Source organism: Aristolochia californica, unplaced genomic scaffold (assembly GCF_029961685.1).
Source record: "Aristolochia californica isolate CCGP_79_NKW_82.1479 unplaced genomic scaffold, dmAriCali1.0.hap1 SCAF_16, whole genome shotgun sequence".
Classification (NCBI taxonomy): domain Eukaryota; kingdom Viridiplantae; phylum Streptophyta; class Magnoliopsida; order Piperales; family Aristolochiaceae; genus Aristolochia; species Aristolochia californica.
This window is the reverse complement of record NW_027181837.1, coordinates 14,745,301-14,763,220: the sequence shown is the minus strand read 5'-3', so window position 1 is coordinate 14,763,220 and position 17,920 is coordinate 14,745,301. Positions and strand designations below refer to the sequence as shown.

The window sequence follows — 17,920 nt, the reverse complement described above, 5'->3', positions numbered from 1 at the left end:
TTTATATAAAAAAAAATTAATATTTTGAGCTAGTCAAGGAAGCTTGAATAGATTCGGGATCGGCTCCTTGATCCTACCAAAAAAAGGTCGTTATAGACTTACGAGTTCAAATGATTAGACCAACGAAAATCCAGCACCCAAGAATCAAATGAGAATATCTCCAGGAGAAGCATCTGAGACACCTTTACTCTGTTCTTCGAAGCGCACGTTAGTGCGATTCTGAACTTTCACATAGATTTTGTCTGTTATGCCGGTTCTGGTGGCTTTTAAAAAAAGGCCATGAATTCTTCTGGAATCCTGAACACTATAAATGCGTCCAGAAAAATGGATTTTGTTTTTTTATGTTTCTTTGAAAAATTAGGATTAAGGGTTTTGAGAAATTGTCTTGTGGAGTGGAATCGAAGGTGGAGGGAGGGAGAGGTGGCAGAGGCGGAGATGGACGTGGATGGAATCGGCGCCGTTTTGTCTCGAGTGGCTGTGCTTCGATCGACGATTAATAACTGCATGGACAAGGCATCGTCGCGGGAGACAGATGAGGGGTCTTCTAGTTTTGTCGATAGAGGCGAGGCCGAGGAAGAGGCGGAGAGCCTCTTGAATATTCGGGACGCCCTGGAGTCGCTGGAGGAGCAGATTGCTTCTCTGCAGGTTGGTTTATTGGTCCTTCTGGTTAGCTTCTATGTGTTTGGGGTTTATTGTAGTCCTTTGGTTGTTGTAGGGAGTTCTATTGATGTTTTATTGCTGGGGTGTAGGAGAACTATATACTTTACTGACTTATCGTCCCTTGATGTTCAAAACGCTAGTTGCTGGTTTACTGTATGGAAACTGATACGCTACAATAGGGAAATGGATGCGTATGATGAATGTCTAAACGTTCTTGTGTATGTCCTTAGCTAAATTTATATTGGATAAGACTTACCTGTTTGCATGCATTATATAGGGCAAAATTTGAACTCATAAAACCGAGTTTATATTGCCTGTTTAGAGCCGTTTCTCACTGAGTTGGGAATATCTAGTCCAATTGAGCAACATGTAAATTTATATTGGCTAAGACTTATAGTCTGCATGCACTATATAAGGCAAAATTTGAACTCATAAAGCCGAGTTTATATTGCCTGTTTAGAGCCGTTTCCCACCGAGTTGGGAATAGCTAGTCCAATTGAGCAACATGTAAATTTATATTGGCTAAGACTTATCAGTCTGCATGCACTATATAAGGCAAAATTTGAACTCATGAAGGCGAGTGTATATTGCCTGTTTAGAGCCGTTTCCCACCGAGTTGGGAATAGCTAGTCCAATTGAGTAACATGGTACTAAATATCCAAAAGCATCCCTCTTCAGTATCGTATTTCCTAATATAGCTAGTTATTTGTTGTATTCCGAAATTCTCCTGGTTGCAAATGTGGCCATGGGAATGTGTTGAATTGAATTGTATATTTATCTTTTGCAAATTTACTAAAAATGAAAAGGGGATTCTTCTCCTGCTGTTGGGAGAGAAGGGAGAATTGGCAAGAGGAGGTGAGTGCTACCCCCTGCTTTATCCTTATGGTCATATTGGTCCCCTCACAGAAGAGGAGCGAGGCAGGCTTCTCCTCTTTCTGCATCGAGGGAATCAGACCTCCCCGATTCACTACTCTTTGAGTATAACCAGAAGAGTAAGGAAGAAAAGAGGGTCCTTCCCCCTTCTTCTGTTTCCATATTAAAAGGGAGATGTGCAGTCCAGCTCCTGTCCTCACCCCACCCCCACAACATGGTTTGGGAAGGGACTTGCCCTTATCTTGTGCAGAAAACAGTGGGAGAGGTGGGCACCACATAAAATTTTAAACAAATTATTGAAATGAGAACAATATGTTCGTTTTTATTTTTCTGTAAGGTATATTAATGATGAGGTTATATTTATATCTGGGTTTTAATCATATAGCAGCATTTGTATATTCAGCATCTAGAACTTACCCACTGAGAGGTGAGAAAATTGGCATGGAGGGAATAAAATAAAACGGTGTGGGTGAGACGGGTCAATTTTTTGAAGCCCAATAGACTCCTAGCTATGGAAGCAGGTTGTTCACAACAAAGGATCTGTTCATTGGATTGGAATAACAGAAACCTGATTAGATTGATGTTTACTCTGGGAAGATCTTGAAATTTTCTTTACCAAGATTCTCAGTAGTAGTTTTGGCATTTCAAGATTCAATGTCTTTGAGTCTTAATTTTTACTTCAGAATCAGGTTGATTTGATCCAGTTTTTTAGGTCTTTTTCTTTCTTTTATTTCTTTCAGTTATGATCAATATGGGGACATGATGTAGGTGGTCAGCATGTTAAACTTCCACTTAAATCCTGCAAATTCTTGTTTAATGAATTTTTCTTCTTCTTTTCTTTGTTGATTCGCGATTCTTCATTATTCTAAAAAAAAATGGTTCGAGTCTTCTCTTTGTTACTCGAGATTTCTTCTTCTTCTTCTTCAGTGGCAAGGTTAGTACCATATTTCTACTAAACCAGTAAGCAGTGTAGATATGGTTTTTGACTTTTTCTTTATTGTTTCAGGCACTGGAACAACTGCAAAGATATGAGAAAGAAGCCACTATTACTGAAATTGAGCATAGCCGCAAGTTGTTGTTGCAGAAACTCAAGGAGTACAAGGGAGAGGACTTAGAAGTGATTCGTGAAGCCTCAGCCTTTGCCGATGCGACCATTGAGCGGGATGAAGATCTCCATCTGCCCCCGTATCCTAGTAGGCTTCCTGATTTATTCATAATGAACGAGGCTTACTCATCTCAGTTACATCGCAACAAGTCTGCTCGAAATGGGGTCCCGGCAGAAATTAAACAGAAGGGTGTGGATGAATCAGTGAAGCCAGATCATCCTGTACAGGAGAACACCCCAAGGGGGTTAAAATTTACCTTTGCTTGCGCTGCCAAAACTGTTTTCACCATTTTTGGTGTGGTTACTGTTTTGAAAATCGCCGGGTGTGAACCAAAAATGCGGAAACACAGCAATCCCTTTAAGATTCTGGAGCTGTTCAAGAAGGCCCAAGCTGAGGAGAAGCAATTAAGAATACAGTGCCCGCCTGGGAAAGTTTTGGTGATAGATGGAGAACCCCGGTGCATAGTGAAAGAGAGAGTAGAAGTTCCATTTGAGCCAGGGATTAAGGCACCGGATGTAAGTTACGGTTTCGGATGAAGAGTGTCCAAAGTCATCAATCGTTCAGCGTTCAGGGAATGGGGCTGGTTGGATGGTCTTTTTATCTTCTGGAGTATATGAAAACTCTTCATTTCTTTCTTTATTCTCATAATCTGCTGGAAAAGCATAATCAGAATTAAAAGGGGCAGTTAAGATCCGTAATTGCCCTATTTCGGGTGTAAATGGCATACAGGCTTTAATTACCATCCCGATATTTTTATTTTTGTTACATTTAATAAGTATTATTCGTTTCCCTTTCAATTAATAAATGGTATAATAGTAAATAAGTAAAATTATTTAGTAACTTATACGGGTAAAATTCTTTTATTCCATTAAAACTCTTAATAGAAATTACATTTAATTTGAATCATTCATAAAAAAAAAACATAAAATTTCCCTATAAAAGACAAACTCATGGTAATTACAACTTTATTTGATTCAAATACTAATTTGTACCCTAGTTGACTCAAAGGAAGCACCTAGCAAGATTCTTTTCAATGTCTCGGAGAATAAGAGAATTCTCGAATGTGAATTTCAACTCTATTTCTTCTTCCCTGATTACTTGAGCAACACGAGAATCGCCCATTGTCATAGTTTTCCTTTGACTTTCTAGTAGAAAGAAAAAACACAAAAGACATCATAATAAACATTGACTATTATTCCTGTGTCAATCCAACAATCGATTGAATTAAATGCCACTTTTATCTTTAAATTAATCGTAACTAACCTGTCATCGGTTCCAACTGAGTTAGTCTCAATTATCATGTTTACTTGAGGAGTTATATTATCATCTTGCCCTTTGTCTTTCCCTTTGCCATGTCTATACTATTTCGTAAAGTGACCTAATTTTTCACATGTCATCTTATTTTGTTCCTTCTTACTTTTCTATTTAGGTTTACCAAAGGATTTCTCGGTTTTCTTCTTTATGAAGTTAGTCTTATTGGATTATCTCAAATTCGTTTTTTACTAACTTTTATAGCCATGCAAGTTTTCCAGTACTATTTTATGCTTCATATGCTTCATCTGGATCTTAAAGTTTAACCATGAGGGAGAAGGTTTTTAAATGAGGGCAAATTGTATTCTATCATCTAATGGAATATCCTTGGCGATAATTTTAGCAACAGTGTTCTGAATTTTTTGTGTCATCTTGACTTCTCATAAAGATGAAATGAAGATGTAACTATATATCTATTTATGTCTCTTCTTTTGTAAAGGTTTTAGTTATAAGGGTATTGTAGTCATTATAACTGTTGAATTTATGAAAAAGATAAATACTTTATTGAGTTATTATCATCAGAGTATATGAACCTCTATTTATAATATAATTAGAAAAATAGTATAGTCCAATTACAATTAAACTATATTTGTTCCAATTATATCCAAACTCTGACTTAAAGTTAAGTCCTAGTATAATTAAATAACCCAATATAAATAGAAGACTAACATAACTAAAACTAGAACTCTTCTAGGACGTGACTATAAGATAAAGATGCCTTTGTGAGTCCTTCTTGATCTTCCAACCAACTTGTGGTTATGTTTGTGAGTCCTTCTTGATCTTCCAACCAGCTTGTGGTCATCTTTGTGAGTCCTTCATCTTCCAACTTATGTGATAAGGATGTCAGCTTGTGGAAATCATGGTGGGTCATACTTCTTATGGGCTTAGACCCATCTTCCAATACTCTTAGATATGTGGGTCTTCCTTGGTCGTGTGGGTTGGAGTCCATCTTCCAACACTCCCCCTCAAGTTGGGAGTGAGAGAACATCATGAACTCTCAGCTTGCTGCAAATGATGTATAAAATGACAGTCCTCAAGTTGGGGGTGAGAGAACATCATGAACACTCCCCCTCACGCTGGTGCTCTCTTCCATAAGGCCCAACTGGACAATTAACGATGGGGTGGGGGAGGGGGGGGCGGGGGGGGGGGGGTGGGGGTGTGTATAACATAGATGTAATAATAAACTCATCCATCATGGTATCCCAATCCGGGCACCGACATTGGTAGATATTTTTTACGGGGTATCAAGTTCTTCCAATACGGTGTCCCAAATTTTTAAGTTGCTCCGTCATGGAATCCCAACCACTGATATTTTTTATATTTTTTTGGGGCTATTAAGTTCCTCCGTCTTGGAATCCCAACCATTGATATTTTTGATGGGGTATTAAGTTCCTCCGTCATGGAATCCCAATTGTTGATATTTTTTACGGGGTATTAAGTTCCTCCATCTTGGAATCCCAACCGTTGATATTTTTGATATTTTTTATAGGGTATTACCTCCGTCATGGAATCCCAACCGTTGATATTTTTCACGGGGTATTAAGTTCCTTCGTCATGGAATCCCAACCGTTGATATTTTTTACGGGGTATTAAGTTCCTCCGTCATAAAATCCCAACCGTTGATATTTTTTACGGGGTATTAAGTTCCTCCGTCATGGAATCCCAACCATTGATATTTTTATGGGGTATTAAGTTCCTCCGTCATAAAATCCCAACCGTTGATATTTTTTACGGGGTATTAAGTTCCTCCGTCATGGAATCCCAACCGTTGATATTTTTTACGGGGTATTAAGTTTCTCCGTCATAAAATCCCAATTGTTGATATTTTTTACGATGTATTAAGTAAATGATGGTATGAGAAAGGATACCGAGGCCACCTCTTCTTCAATAATAATGTCTCATCCAAAGAGACATAATAGTTGTAGCTGAATACAACACGACCATCTTCTAACACATATAATAAATTTTGTAAAAGAACCCATGAAATAATTTAATATAAAATTTTCTCCTTGGATGCACAAGCTTCATCTGTGCTCCCCCTTTCTTTAATATTTTGGTCACATAAAACTTATCCACAACATATGGAAAAAAATACCTCTTCCTTGTACTTCTTCTACTTCTCCCCCCTCAAGTTAGGAGGTAATGAGAGTGATCCCAGCTTGAACCAAAAATCATCGATGTAGCAATAAACCCAAATAACAGACATGTATAAATAAGCCCTCAAACTCCAACTATATCCAACTAATAGCAATTGGAGAGTCCCCCGGTCAACAATCACAAGTTGCAAAACTTTCTTCTCCTATAGAGAACCTTACAAGTCTTGTTGCCTTTGTCCAAGAGAAAATAACATCTAGTTGCAAGTCCTTGCTGTTGGATGCTTCCACCCATTTTATCATGGGAAATAGATTCCTCCTTGCATTGCTATGTACTTTGAGATAATACTATTTACCCTCACAATCTCACTTCCCACAATTCTATTACCCTCACAACCTTCTCTCTTTAGCTCTTCTTAGAACATGGGCTCAAGCCCACACATCCAAGAGGTGGCATCTTGGTAAAAAGGACGACTTCTCATAAAGATGAAATGAAGATGTAACTATATATCTATTTATGTCTCTTCTTTGGTAAAGTTTTTAGTCATAAGAGTATTGTAATCATTGTAACTGTTGAATTTATGGAAAAGAGAAATACTTTATTGAGTTATTATCATCAGAGTATATGAACCTCTATTTATAATATAATAGGAAAGTAGTATAGTCTAATTACAATTAAATTACATTTGTCCCAATTATACCCAAACTCTAACACTTAAAGATAAGTCCTAAGTATAATTAAATAACCCAATATAAATAGAAGACTAACATGACTAAAACTCCTTTGTGAGACATGCTTCCATAATAATTCTGGCTCTGTTAGACTTCTTATTGTGTAAGACTTCTAATGTCTCCTCACGTGATCATGGTGGGTCACATATCTTATGGGCTTGGGTCCATCTTCCAACACTCTTGTATATGTGGGTCTTCATTGGTCGGGTGGGCATGGGCCCATCTTCCAACACTCTCCCTCAAGTTGGGGGTGAGAGAACATCATGAACTCCCAGCTTGCTGCAAATGATGTATAGGATCTTCTCATATAAAATGACAGTCCTCCATATCTTCCAACACTCCCCCTCACGCTGGTGCTTTCTTCCATGAGGTTCAACTGGCATAAGATAAGTGAGAGTAAAATCACTCCAAGTCATATGACATCGCTCCATACTCCAGTCATAAGCCATGGTGGATGTAGGGCACACTCCTATCATTTTCTGGGAGTGGTACTCCTATCTTTCACAGGTAGTTGGTCTATACGTAGTGCTCAGAAGTGTAATAAAAAATCCTCCACTGTGTCCCTCTACAGAACAATGACTCTCAAGTGGGGTAACGTATATGTAGTAATAAGCTCTTCCATCACGGTGTCCCAACCCGGGCACTGACCCTCACTTCTAGAAATGGGTGATAAATGTCTGTCATTCACAAAACGGCGATAAAAGATGTGATACGTGATAAATACCTGTCTGTTATTTACCAGATGACAATACAAGACGTGATAAGTGGATAATGTCTGTCATTCACAAGACGGCGAAAAAAGACCCACAGGTACATAAAAAAATCTCAATGGACTTAAAAACACCCAAACATGATAGACTTAAACTCCCAACAGAAGCAACACGCACAAGGTTGGCCCAAAGATGTATATGAGAGTCAAATAAAGGATAGTAGGAGTAAGGTTTTCAAATAACCAATAGGTTATGGTTAACAGAAAGATAAGATGTTGATGCCACCACTTCTTCATTAATAATGTCTCATCCAAAAAGACTGTTACAACTGAAATGGGCATAAACTCATATAACATGAACCAAAATAATAAAAATCCTTGTAAAAAGGACCCATAAAATAATCCGATGCAATATGTTGACCAAGGAATATATTGCGAATCCCTTAAAATAATAATCTAGCCAGAACAATGGAATCGAGTCAAGCCGAGGCAGGTATTACTAATAATTACCACAATTATTACCGCGAATCAGGATTATTGATCTTCAATTTTCTTTACTGCAAAAAAATCTTCTTAGATGCAAAAGTTTCATCTTTTGTGCTCCCCCTTTCTTGAATATTTTGGTCACATAAAACTTACTATAATATATGGAATAAAATACCTCTTTCTTGTACTTCTTGTACTTCTCCCCCTCAAGCTGGGAGGTAATGGCATTGTTCCCAGTTTGAACCAAATAACATAGATGTAGTAACCGAAAAAGTGGTAAGTGAGATATTGATGCAGGAGAAGCGTGAGGCGGGTAAGTAATCGGATCCATATTCGGATCCGTCTTTCTGAACCCGGTTTGGGTTTTTTTGCTTTGAGCTGTAGCCCGGGCTTGTCGGGGGCTTTGTATTTTGGATGTTAAAACTCGTTCTATGTACAGGGGATGGATAATTGATTGTGTATGGAATTGAATAGAAACAGGAGGTTTTCTCTCTGTTTAGGGCGACCTATTGCCAATTTTTCCCACAGATTACAGGTGGAATTTTTGGCAGGATAATCACTATCTTGTGTCTGGCGTCAGTTGGTATCAGAGCTTCAGGCTCGGGAAGAGGCTTGTCTCGCCATAAATACTGCAGCGAGCAGTTGAAGGGGTCGACGAAGACGACGCCGTCACCGTTGAGCTATTGCTCAACACTGATGTTGTAGCCATTGAGCTACTGCTCAACGTTGCTGCCGGAAAAGCTCGGGACTCGACCGAGCAGTTATAGAAAATAAGGCTTCGGCAAGAAAAAGGGGCGGAATCGTTGTCGTCGCTGTAGCCGTGGTCGGAACTGCCATCGACGGATCTGTCCGAACAGCAAGAGTTCAGGATTGACGAAAAACAGAGCACCAAGACAGGGTTTCGTGGTGCCATGAAAGGGAGGGTTTTGAGACAGGCAAACCTCGTTGCCGGAGCGAGCTAGCGTCGCAGGAGGCGACGAGCTGCAAGAGACGACGGTCGAAGAGGGCCGCCGGAGGAAAATCAGCCTATCGGAATCCCGATTTCGGGAGTTTCATCAACGTCGAGGTATTTTACATTTAGGGGAAGTTATTATTTTTTTTATTAAAAAAGAAGAAGTATGGTTGGTGTTTGTGGTCGTGGTCGTGGTCATCGCGGGCAGCATCCGAATGTGGAAGGTCCACACCGTGGCCGTAATCTTCAGAATGTGATGATTGAAGATTTACAATGGCAAGTTACGGAGTTGACTCAACATCTGGCAGTGCAGGATTTCGGTGATCGTGAGATGGGAAGTCACGATTCCGATACCAGCTTCGAAAATCCATATCGCAATCATGCTCGATTTGGGGAGCACCGTGGTCTGGGAGATTGACCTATAGACATCGGTTTCAAAGTGACGTTACCCGAGTTTTCTGGTACATTACAGGCCGAGGGATTCATCGATTGGTTGCAGGAGATAGAGCATATCTTTGAGTATAAGGAAGTCCCAGATAATGTCAAGGTGAAATTGGTTGCCATCAAACTCAAGGGCAAAGCATTTGCGTGGTGGGAACAGTAGAGGCCATCACGAGACCGGCAGGGCAAGGCCAAAATCACTGATTGGGAGAAGATGAAGAAGAAGATGAAGGGTCAATTCCTTCCTTTCGGCTACACTCAAACTGTTACGATCCCGGGTCATGGATCGAGTAACACGGCGTGGGATTTGTGAATCCAACACTCAGAATTTACTCACTTCACGTCAAGGGTCTGTGTATGAGTATTTCTCCTTAACCAGTGCTTGGCCAAGAGGAAAGATCCTCTTTTGTGGGTCCTACCGAGTTGTTGTGCTAGGTAGTAGACCCCACAACAATGCTGTCCTTGCTAGAGCAAGGTGCTCTCTTTTTTTGGTCACGACAAAGAGGGTTTGGCCCTCTTTGTTGCTGCTCTAGCTAAGAATGCAATCCTTCTTTCTTAAATAACTTGAAACACGAGTTTGGGATAGATTAATACCTCTTCTTTGATGCTATGATCAGCTCCCACGTTGCACCAGGATTTTCTCAATATTTGAGGATAAAAATCCTCACTTTGTTGCTTGGTAAGGGAGGAATTCGGCCTCTCTTGCTGCTGCTGCCAAGAGGGAGGATAGACCTCCTCTTTGGGCTTGGAAAAGGGGCAGGAAGCTCCTTTTCTTACTAGGGATGATGGTGGATGAATTTGGGTGAAGATGGATGGCAATGGAGGGTGAAGGATAGGTTGGATTTTTGGAGTAAACCCTAAACTCGAGATCAAGAGGTGATCTCAACCTATTTAGACTAGGTTATTCTAAAATCTCAAAGCTTGCCTATTTCATTCATACCTATCCCTTAAATAGGGAGTTTTAGGGTTAGGGTTACAATACTTCCCCATAATGCCCTTACATATAAAGTAATTAGAAATAACTCCTACTTAAAACAATATAAGAAATAAATCCTACTCAAAGAAATATAAGAATTAAATCCTATTGAGTGAGGTGTTGTTGTCTTCTTCGTTGTGTGACTCGGTGTGCTATTGAGTCCACAACATCTGCCTCCCTATGGAGAAAGAGCTTGTCCTCAAGCTCAAAAGTTGGGTAGACTTGTTTGAAGATGTCCACACGTTCCCATGTTGCAGCGTCGGGGTCAGTGTCCGTCCACTGAACGAGAATCTCCCAATGATCATTGGTCAGCCGTGCACGTAACACTGCAGCTGGGTTAAGAATAACCTCGCCATGATCAACCGGTGGTAGGAATGGAGTGGATGTAGGCTGTGCTCCTGAATGCGGCTTCAAAAGAGAGACATGAAACACATCGTGAATTCTGGCTGTGTCCGGTAATTTGAGTTGATAGGCGACTGTTCCCACGTGTCGAAGAATGGGAAACGACCCAAAAAATCTGGGTGAGAGCTTATGACGTGGAGGTCCCGCTAGAGACTGCTGACGGTAGGGCTGGAGCCGTAGCCACACATACTTTCCAACCTCAAAAGAGACCTCACGGTGGCCTCTATCGTATACATCCTTCATCCAAGCTTGGGCACGTCTTAGCCGTTCTGTGATATTCTATAGCAGTAGATCCCTGTCTATGAGTGCCTGATCAATCGTGTCCACGCGGGTGGACCCTGGGTTGTACGAGAGGAGGCGAGGTGGATCCTGGCCATATATAACCCGAAAAGGAGTGGAATGCAATACAGAGTGGAACGAAGTGTTGTAACAGTATTCGGCCCATGGAAGCCATTGAACCCATTGCCGCGGACGATCCCCCACCAAGCACCGTAGATACATCTCGATGGTGCGATTCACCACCTCAGTCTGCCCGTCTGTCTGTGGATGATAGGCGGAGGAGAACTTCAATTTCGTCCCACTCAAGCGAAACAATTCCCGCCAAAATGTGCTCGTGAAAACTGCATCTCTGTCACTCACAATGGATTCTGGAATGCCATGTAAGCGGACTATCTGCTCTAGGAAAGTCTGAGCAACCCGTGTTGCTGTATACGGATGAGCCATCGGTATAAAATGCCCGTACTTGGAGAATCGATCAACCACTACGAAAAGTACGGATTTGTCGTTTGACAGGGGTAGGCCTTCCACAAAATCCATTGAAATGTCGGCCCAAACCTGCGTAGGAAGGGCCAGAGGCTGGAGAAGACTGGCTGGACTCAAGTGCTCAGCTTTGTTGCCCTGGCATACCTGACAGTCCCCCACATAAGTCGCAATAGAGGGTTTCATGGCTTGCCAGTAAAAATCAGCTCGAATTATGTGCAAGGTCTTCTGGATCCCCTCGTGTGTACTGTCGTGGTAGGCCGAGAGAATAGCTAGAATCAACTCGGACTCAGGTGGAAGGAAAATCCGATGCTTGTAATAAATAAGTGAATCCTGGATGGACCACTTCACATTCATTGACCCTTCTGAGATCTGCTAATGCAGTTCCTGCAGTGCAGGGTTAGTAGCATGTGCTTCTCGCACCAAGTCCATAATGAGAAATCTCGGCTGGCTGATAGAATAGATCGAATGCTGATCTTCAAAACACCGTGACAAGGCATCTGCCACCTTATTTAATCTCCCCGCACGATACTCCACCGAGAAGTCAAACCCCAACAACTTACTGATCCAGTGCTGTTGTGGCGATGTCGTCAAACGCTGTTCTAGTAAGAATTTAAGGCTGTAGTGATCCGTGCGTATGAGAAAAGCCCGGCCCCAGAGATAAGGCCTCCAATGTTGGACCGCTTTGGCCAACCCAATCAATTCGCGCTCATAGGCTGCCAGTTTGTGATGGCGGACTGCCAACTGTCTGCTAAAATAAGCAATAGGATGGCCCAGTTACTGTAAAACGGCCCCCATGCCCACGCCCGAAGCGTCGCACTCTACCACGAATAATTCGTCGAAGTTGGGAAGTTGTAATACTGGCGCGGATGCGAGGGCAACTTTGAGTGCCACAAATGACGTGGTGGCCCCCTCATTCCAAATAAAGGAATTTTTCTTGAGTAAACTCGTCAATGGTGTTGCCACTGGCCCATAGTTCTGAATAAATTTGCGGTAGTAGCCCGACAGACCCAGAAAACCCCGTAATGCAAAACACGACTGTGGTTGCGGCCACTCGTGAATAACTCGGATCTTCTCAGGATCCACCGTAACCCCCTCATGTGAGATAATGTGTCCCAGATATCCCACATGTGAAGCCGCAAAGGAACACTTGGAGTGTTTCAAATAGAGCTGATGTGCTCTTAACAAGTCGAAAACAATCCTCAAGTGTGCCAAGTGCTCCTCAACCGACTTGCTATATATCAAAATATCATCGAAAAATAAAAGAACAAATTTTCGAAGATAGGGGCTAAATACCTCGTTCATCAAAGCTTGAAAAGTGGAGGGTGCATTGGATAACCCGAACGACATGACGACGAACTCAAAGTGGCCATTGTGTGTGCGGAACGCCGTCTTCTCAATATCAGAGGGGTGCATCCGGACCTGATGGTATCCCGAACGGAGGTCGAGTTTAGTGAATAACCACGACCCATGTAACTCATCCAGAAGCTCATCCACTACCGGAATCGGGAACTTGTTTTTTACTGTCTGCACGTTCAACTCCCGATAATCTACGCAGAACCTCCATGTCCCATCATGTTTCTTCACAAGTAAGATGGGTGAAGAGAACGGGAAGCGGCTGGGACAAATAAGACCCTGTTTCAACATCTCATGGCACTGACGCTCTATCGCGTCCTTCTGAAGGTGTGGGTAACGGTATGGTCGCACGACCACTACCTCAGAACCTGGTTTCAGACAGATCCTGTGGTCACAGTGCCTCATGGGAGGCAACCCCGAAGGCTCCTGGAAGAGGTCATAGAACTCCTCAACCAGACCATCACTAGTACTGGCAGGCTGATCCTGTGTCTGCAAAGTGTGTATGCGGTGGGTCCTGTCCACCTGACAGCCCTGTAAGAGCACCCGACTTTCGGCCAAATCAAAGCTCATGGTTAAAGCCGAAAAGTCCCACAAAATGGGCCCCAATGTTTGTAACCATTTAATGCCTAAAACCATATCAAATCCCGCTAGGGGAATAACAAAAAATTCCGCATTAAATGAAGTAAATCCAATGGAAAAAGTTACCGCCTTACTAATCCCATAGCTAGGGACCTTCTCGCCATTGGCCACTGAGACGGTGGCTGTCGGATGAGTGTGTATCTGGAGCTGGAGATGCTGTGCGGCTGTCAAACTCAGAAAATTGTGTGTACTCCCTTAGTCAACTAGTCCCACCAGTTCTCGGTCGATGACATGAGCTCGGACTTGCATTGTAGTAGGGGATTTCTGCCCAGTAATAGCATGCAAGGATATCTCTGGTGGTTCCTCCTCGATAATATCCTCTGGTTCCTCTAGATCCTCTGAATCCTCCATCTCGAGCCAAAATAATCGTTTACATTGGTGTCCGACCCGATACTGCTCATCGCAGTTATAACAGAGATTTTTGGACCGCCTTTCTACCATCTCCGCACTCGTCAATTTTTTTATAAAGCTCAGTAGGGAATTACCAGGGCGGGGATCGGCTACCCGAGTCGTAGTCGGAGTGTGTCTGGATGGTGCTGCTGTAGATGCTCCCTGAGATGAATTATAGCGGCGCCCTTGCCACGTGGAGGAAGTGTTCCTCTCACTCGACCAACTCGGCTTACGTTGCTGCAACTGTTGTCGTTGTTCCATTGCTTGGGCCATATTCATGGAATGAGCTAGATCCGTGGGCATAAGGAGTTCTACCTCTAGCCGTAAATACTCATTGAGATCTGCTGTGAATAAGGAGACCTGCAGGTCAACCAATACCCTCTCTCCAGCACGAGCCAACTTTTCCTGGAAGAGTTTTTGATAGTGTTCCACCGAACCCGTTTGTCTCAATAGGACTAACTCGCCCAAGGGGTTGCTGTTGGCGGGAGGCCCAAATCTAACTGTGCATAGATTTTTAAATTCGCCCCAAGTCATTCCCGGTCTCTCTTTCTCTACTTGAGTCACCCATAACATGGCTTCATCTGTCATATGGAAAGAGGCTAGTTGCACCTTATCCCATTCAGTAGTCCCTTGGTTCAAATTTTTTTTCACATCTATGCAACCAAATTACGGGATCCACAGAACCATTGAAAGAGGGAAACTCTAACTTGGTGTACCTTGGGATTGTGCCTCCATGCTGAGGTGCTTGGACAGCAGTGCGCCCAGGCCACTGCTCCAAGCTTCTGTGATATGGTTGAGCAACCTCTCGCACCTCTGGACTCTGATGTCTCTCTGTCCTCAACTCCTGTAGCATGCTAATGATTCGGCTCATCTCTTCTTCCAAACCACAAACCTTTCCCAACACTGGTTGTGCTGTTTCATGGCTATCTTTTATCTTTTGTATCCTGATTTGGATTTCTTCATTGCTGATATGATCCCCCATGTTACCCTGCTCTGATACCAAGCTGTTACGGTCCCGGGTCATGGATCGAGTAACACGGCGTGGGATTTGTGAATCCAGCACTCAGAATTTACTCACTTCACGTCAAGGGTCTATGTATGAGTATTTCTCCTTAACCAGTGCTTGGCCAAGAGGAAAGATCCTCTTTTGAGGGTCCTACCGAGTTGTTGTGCTAGGTAGAAGACCCCACAACAATGTTGTCCTTGCTAGAGCAAGGTGCTCTCTTTTTTTGGTCACGACAAAGAGGGTTTGGCCCTCTTTGTTGCTGCTCTAGCTAAGAATGCAATCCTTCTTTCTTAAATAACTTGAAACACGAGTTTGGGATAGATTAATACCTCTTCTTTGATGCTATGATCAGCTCCCACGTTGCACCAGGATTTTCTCAAGATTTGAGGATAAAAATCCTCACTTTGCTGCTTGGTAAGGGAGGAATTCGGCCTCTCTTGCTGCTGCTGCCAAGAGGGAAGATAGACCTCCTCTTTGGGCTTGGAAAAGGGGCAGGAAGCTCCTTTTCTTACTAGGGATGATGGTGGATGAATTTGGGTGAAGATGGATGGCAATGGAGGGTGAAGGATAGGTTGGATTTTTGGAGTAAACCCTAAACTCGAGATCAAGAGGTGATCTCAACCTATTTAGACTAGGTTATTCTAAAATCTCAAAGCTTGCCTATTTCATTCATACCTATCCCTTAAATAGGGAGTTTTAGGGTTAGGGTTACAATACTTCCCCATAATGCCCTTACATATAAAGTAATTAGAAATAACTCCTACTTAAAACAATATAAGAAATAAATCCTACTCAAAGAAATATAAGAAATAAATCCTACTCAAAGAAATATAAGAATTAAATCCTATTGAGTGAGTTGTTGTTGTCTTCTTCGTTGTGTGACTCGGTGTGCTATTGAGTCCACAACACAAACCTTGTTTTAGCGACTTCATTTGTTGCGGCAAGGCTCGAGATCAGTGGATGATTACACGGAGGAGTTCTATCAGTTGATCAACAGGAATGACTTATCTGAGACAGAAGAGCAGATGGTGGCACGGTATTTGGGGGGGGGTTACGACAACCCCTGCAGGATGTCCTCAGTCTTCACTCGCTGTGGACCATTTCAGAAGCATACCAGCGTGCATTGACTGTGGAAAAACAAAAGAACAGAAGGCCAATGGTCAGAAGCGATCACATTAGCAGACCAGTTCGCCCTCAGGAATCTCGTCCTGCCCAGCAGCCTCCCCAAGGTCCTTCTAACTCAAATATTCGATGTTTTCGTTGTGGTGAGTCGGGACATAAAGATAATGAGTGTAGGAAACATGCTAGTCAGAAGGGCAAAAATCTTCTGATTGAGGAAGACGTGGTGGATGAGCCTGAGGAACTTGGTGAACCTATGTATGATGATGCTACGGTGATGGCCATGAGACTCTAGTTGTTTGTAAGAGTCTATTGACTCCCAAGGGGGATTCAGGGGATAATTGGTTGCGAACCAATGTGTTCCACATGACCTGCATAGTTGCAGATAAAGTCTGCAAGATGATCATTGACAGTGGCAGTTGTGAGAATGTAGTTTCTGAAGAGGTTGTCCAAAAATTGCAGTTGCAGACAAATCTTCATCCCAAACCGTACAAATTAACGTGACTGACTAAAGGCAATGAGGTAGCAGTAAATAAATGATGCCTCGTTTCTTTTTCCATCGGCATGAAATATTTTGATAATGCTTGGTGCGATGTGGTATCTATGGATGCTTGTCATGTATTGTTGGGCCGCCCTTGGCAGTATGATCGCAGCGTTATTCATGACGGACGGAAGAATACCTATTCCCTTAGCATCAAAGGGAAGAAAATTGTGTTAGCCCCTAGCCGGGAAGGCCCCACTCCTACCCCGATAGACGACCCTTCTAACCTGCTTTCCATGTCCAGGTTTCTCGTAGAGATAGAGAAGGAAGATTTAGTCTATGCTCTACTTCCTTGTTGGAATAGTATCATAGATGTAACTCCTGATTTACCAGCAGAGTTTTCTGACTTGATGCCAGAGGACCTTCCTCCCGGATTGCCGCCTATGAGGGATATTCAGCATAAGATTGACCTTGTGCCGGGGTCCAGTTTGCCAAGTCGGCCAGCATATCGCCTCAACCCCAAGGAGTCTGAAGAGTTGCAGCGACAGGTGATAGAGTTGTTGGATAGGGGTTACATCCGTGAGAGTATGAGCCCATGTGCAGTTCCTGCCCTACTAGTGCCAAAGAAAGATGGCTCGTGGCGTATGTGTGTTGATAGCCGAACAATCAACAGGATTACAGTGAAGTACAGATTTCCCATTCCTCGCCTGGATGATATGTTAGACCAGTTGTCCGATTCTAAGGTCTTCTCCAAAATTGACCTTAAGAGCGGATACCGCCAGATCAGAATAAGGCCTGGAGATGAGTGGAAGACAGCGTTTAAGATGCAACATGGGTTGTATGAGTGGATGGTCATGTCGTTTGGGCTGTCCAATGCACCCAACACCTTTATGAGGTTTATGCATCAGATTCTACGACCATTTATGTGGAAATTCGTTGTCGTGTACTTTGACGATATCCTCATTTATAGTCCGACGTGGGCATCCCATTTTGATCACCTCTGTGTTGTTTTTGCGATGTTGCGGACGGAGCACCTGTTCGTGGTTCGACTGAAGTGTTCTTTCTTCACTACCTCTGTAAATTTTCTTGGGTTTGTTGTGTCTACTGATGGTGTTCATGCAGATCAGACGAAGATCAATGCGGTCTTGGAGTGGCCCACACCAAAGACCTTGCACGATGTCCGCAGTTTTCATGGCTTGGCGTCCTTCTACCGTCGGTTCATTCGACACTTCAGCACTCTGATTGCTCCTCTCACAGAGTGCCTCAAAGAACGTGAGTTCCGGTGGTCCGAGGAGGCGGAGGCCAGTTTTCAACTGGTCAAGCAACAGATGACAGAGGCCCCCATTTTGGCACTTCCTGATTTTGAGAAGGTGTTTGAGGTGAACTGTGATGCATCTGGGGTTGGTATTGGTGGTGTTTTTAGTCAGGA

General features: G+C 42.8%; 1 protein-coding gene across 1 annotated transcript; it reads left to right on the top strand.

Moving 5' to 3' along the window:
* Positions 1-332: 332 nt before the first annotated feature.
* LOC137953903 (plastid division protein PDV2-like) lies at positions 333-3,363 on the top strand. Its single transcript, XM_068801451.1, has 2 exons — positions 333-645; positions 2,540-3,363. The coding sequence occupies exons 1-2, from the start codon at positions 436-438 to the stop codon at positions 3,173-3,175; spliced, it is 846 nt and encodes a 281-aa protein (XP_068657552.1). The 5' UTR covers positions 333-435; the 3' UTR covers positions 3,176-3,363.
* The last annotated feature ends 14,557 nt before the right edge of the window (positions 3,364-17,920 follow it).

Bases quoted from the DNA above. Each gene is read 5' to 3' on its own strand.
- LOC137953903 (XM_068801451.1), top strand. From the start codon at position 436: ATGGACGTGGATGGAATCGGCGCCGTTTTGTCTCGAGTGGCTGTGCTT. The intron at 646-2,539 runs GTTGGTTTATTG...TTATTGTTTCAG, and splicing joins AGCAGATTGCTTCTCTGCAG to GCACTGGAACAACTGCAAAG.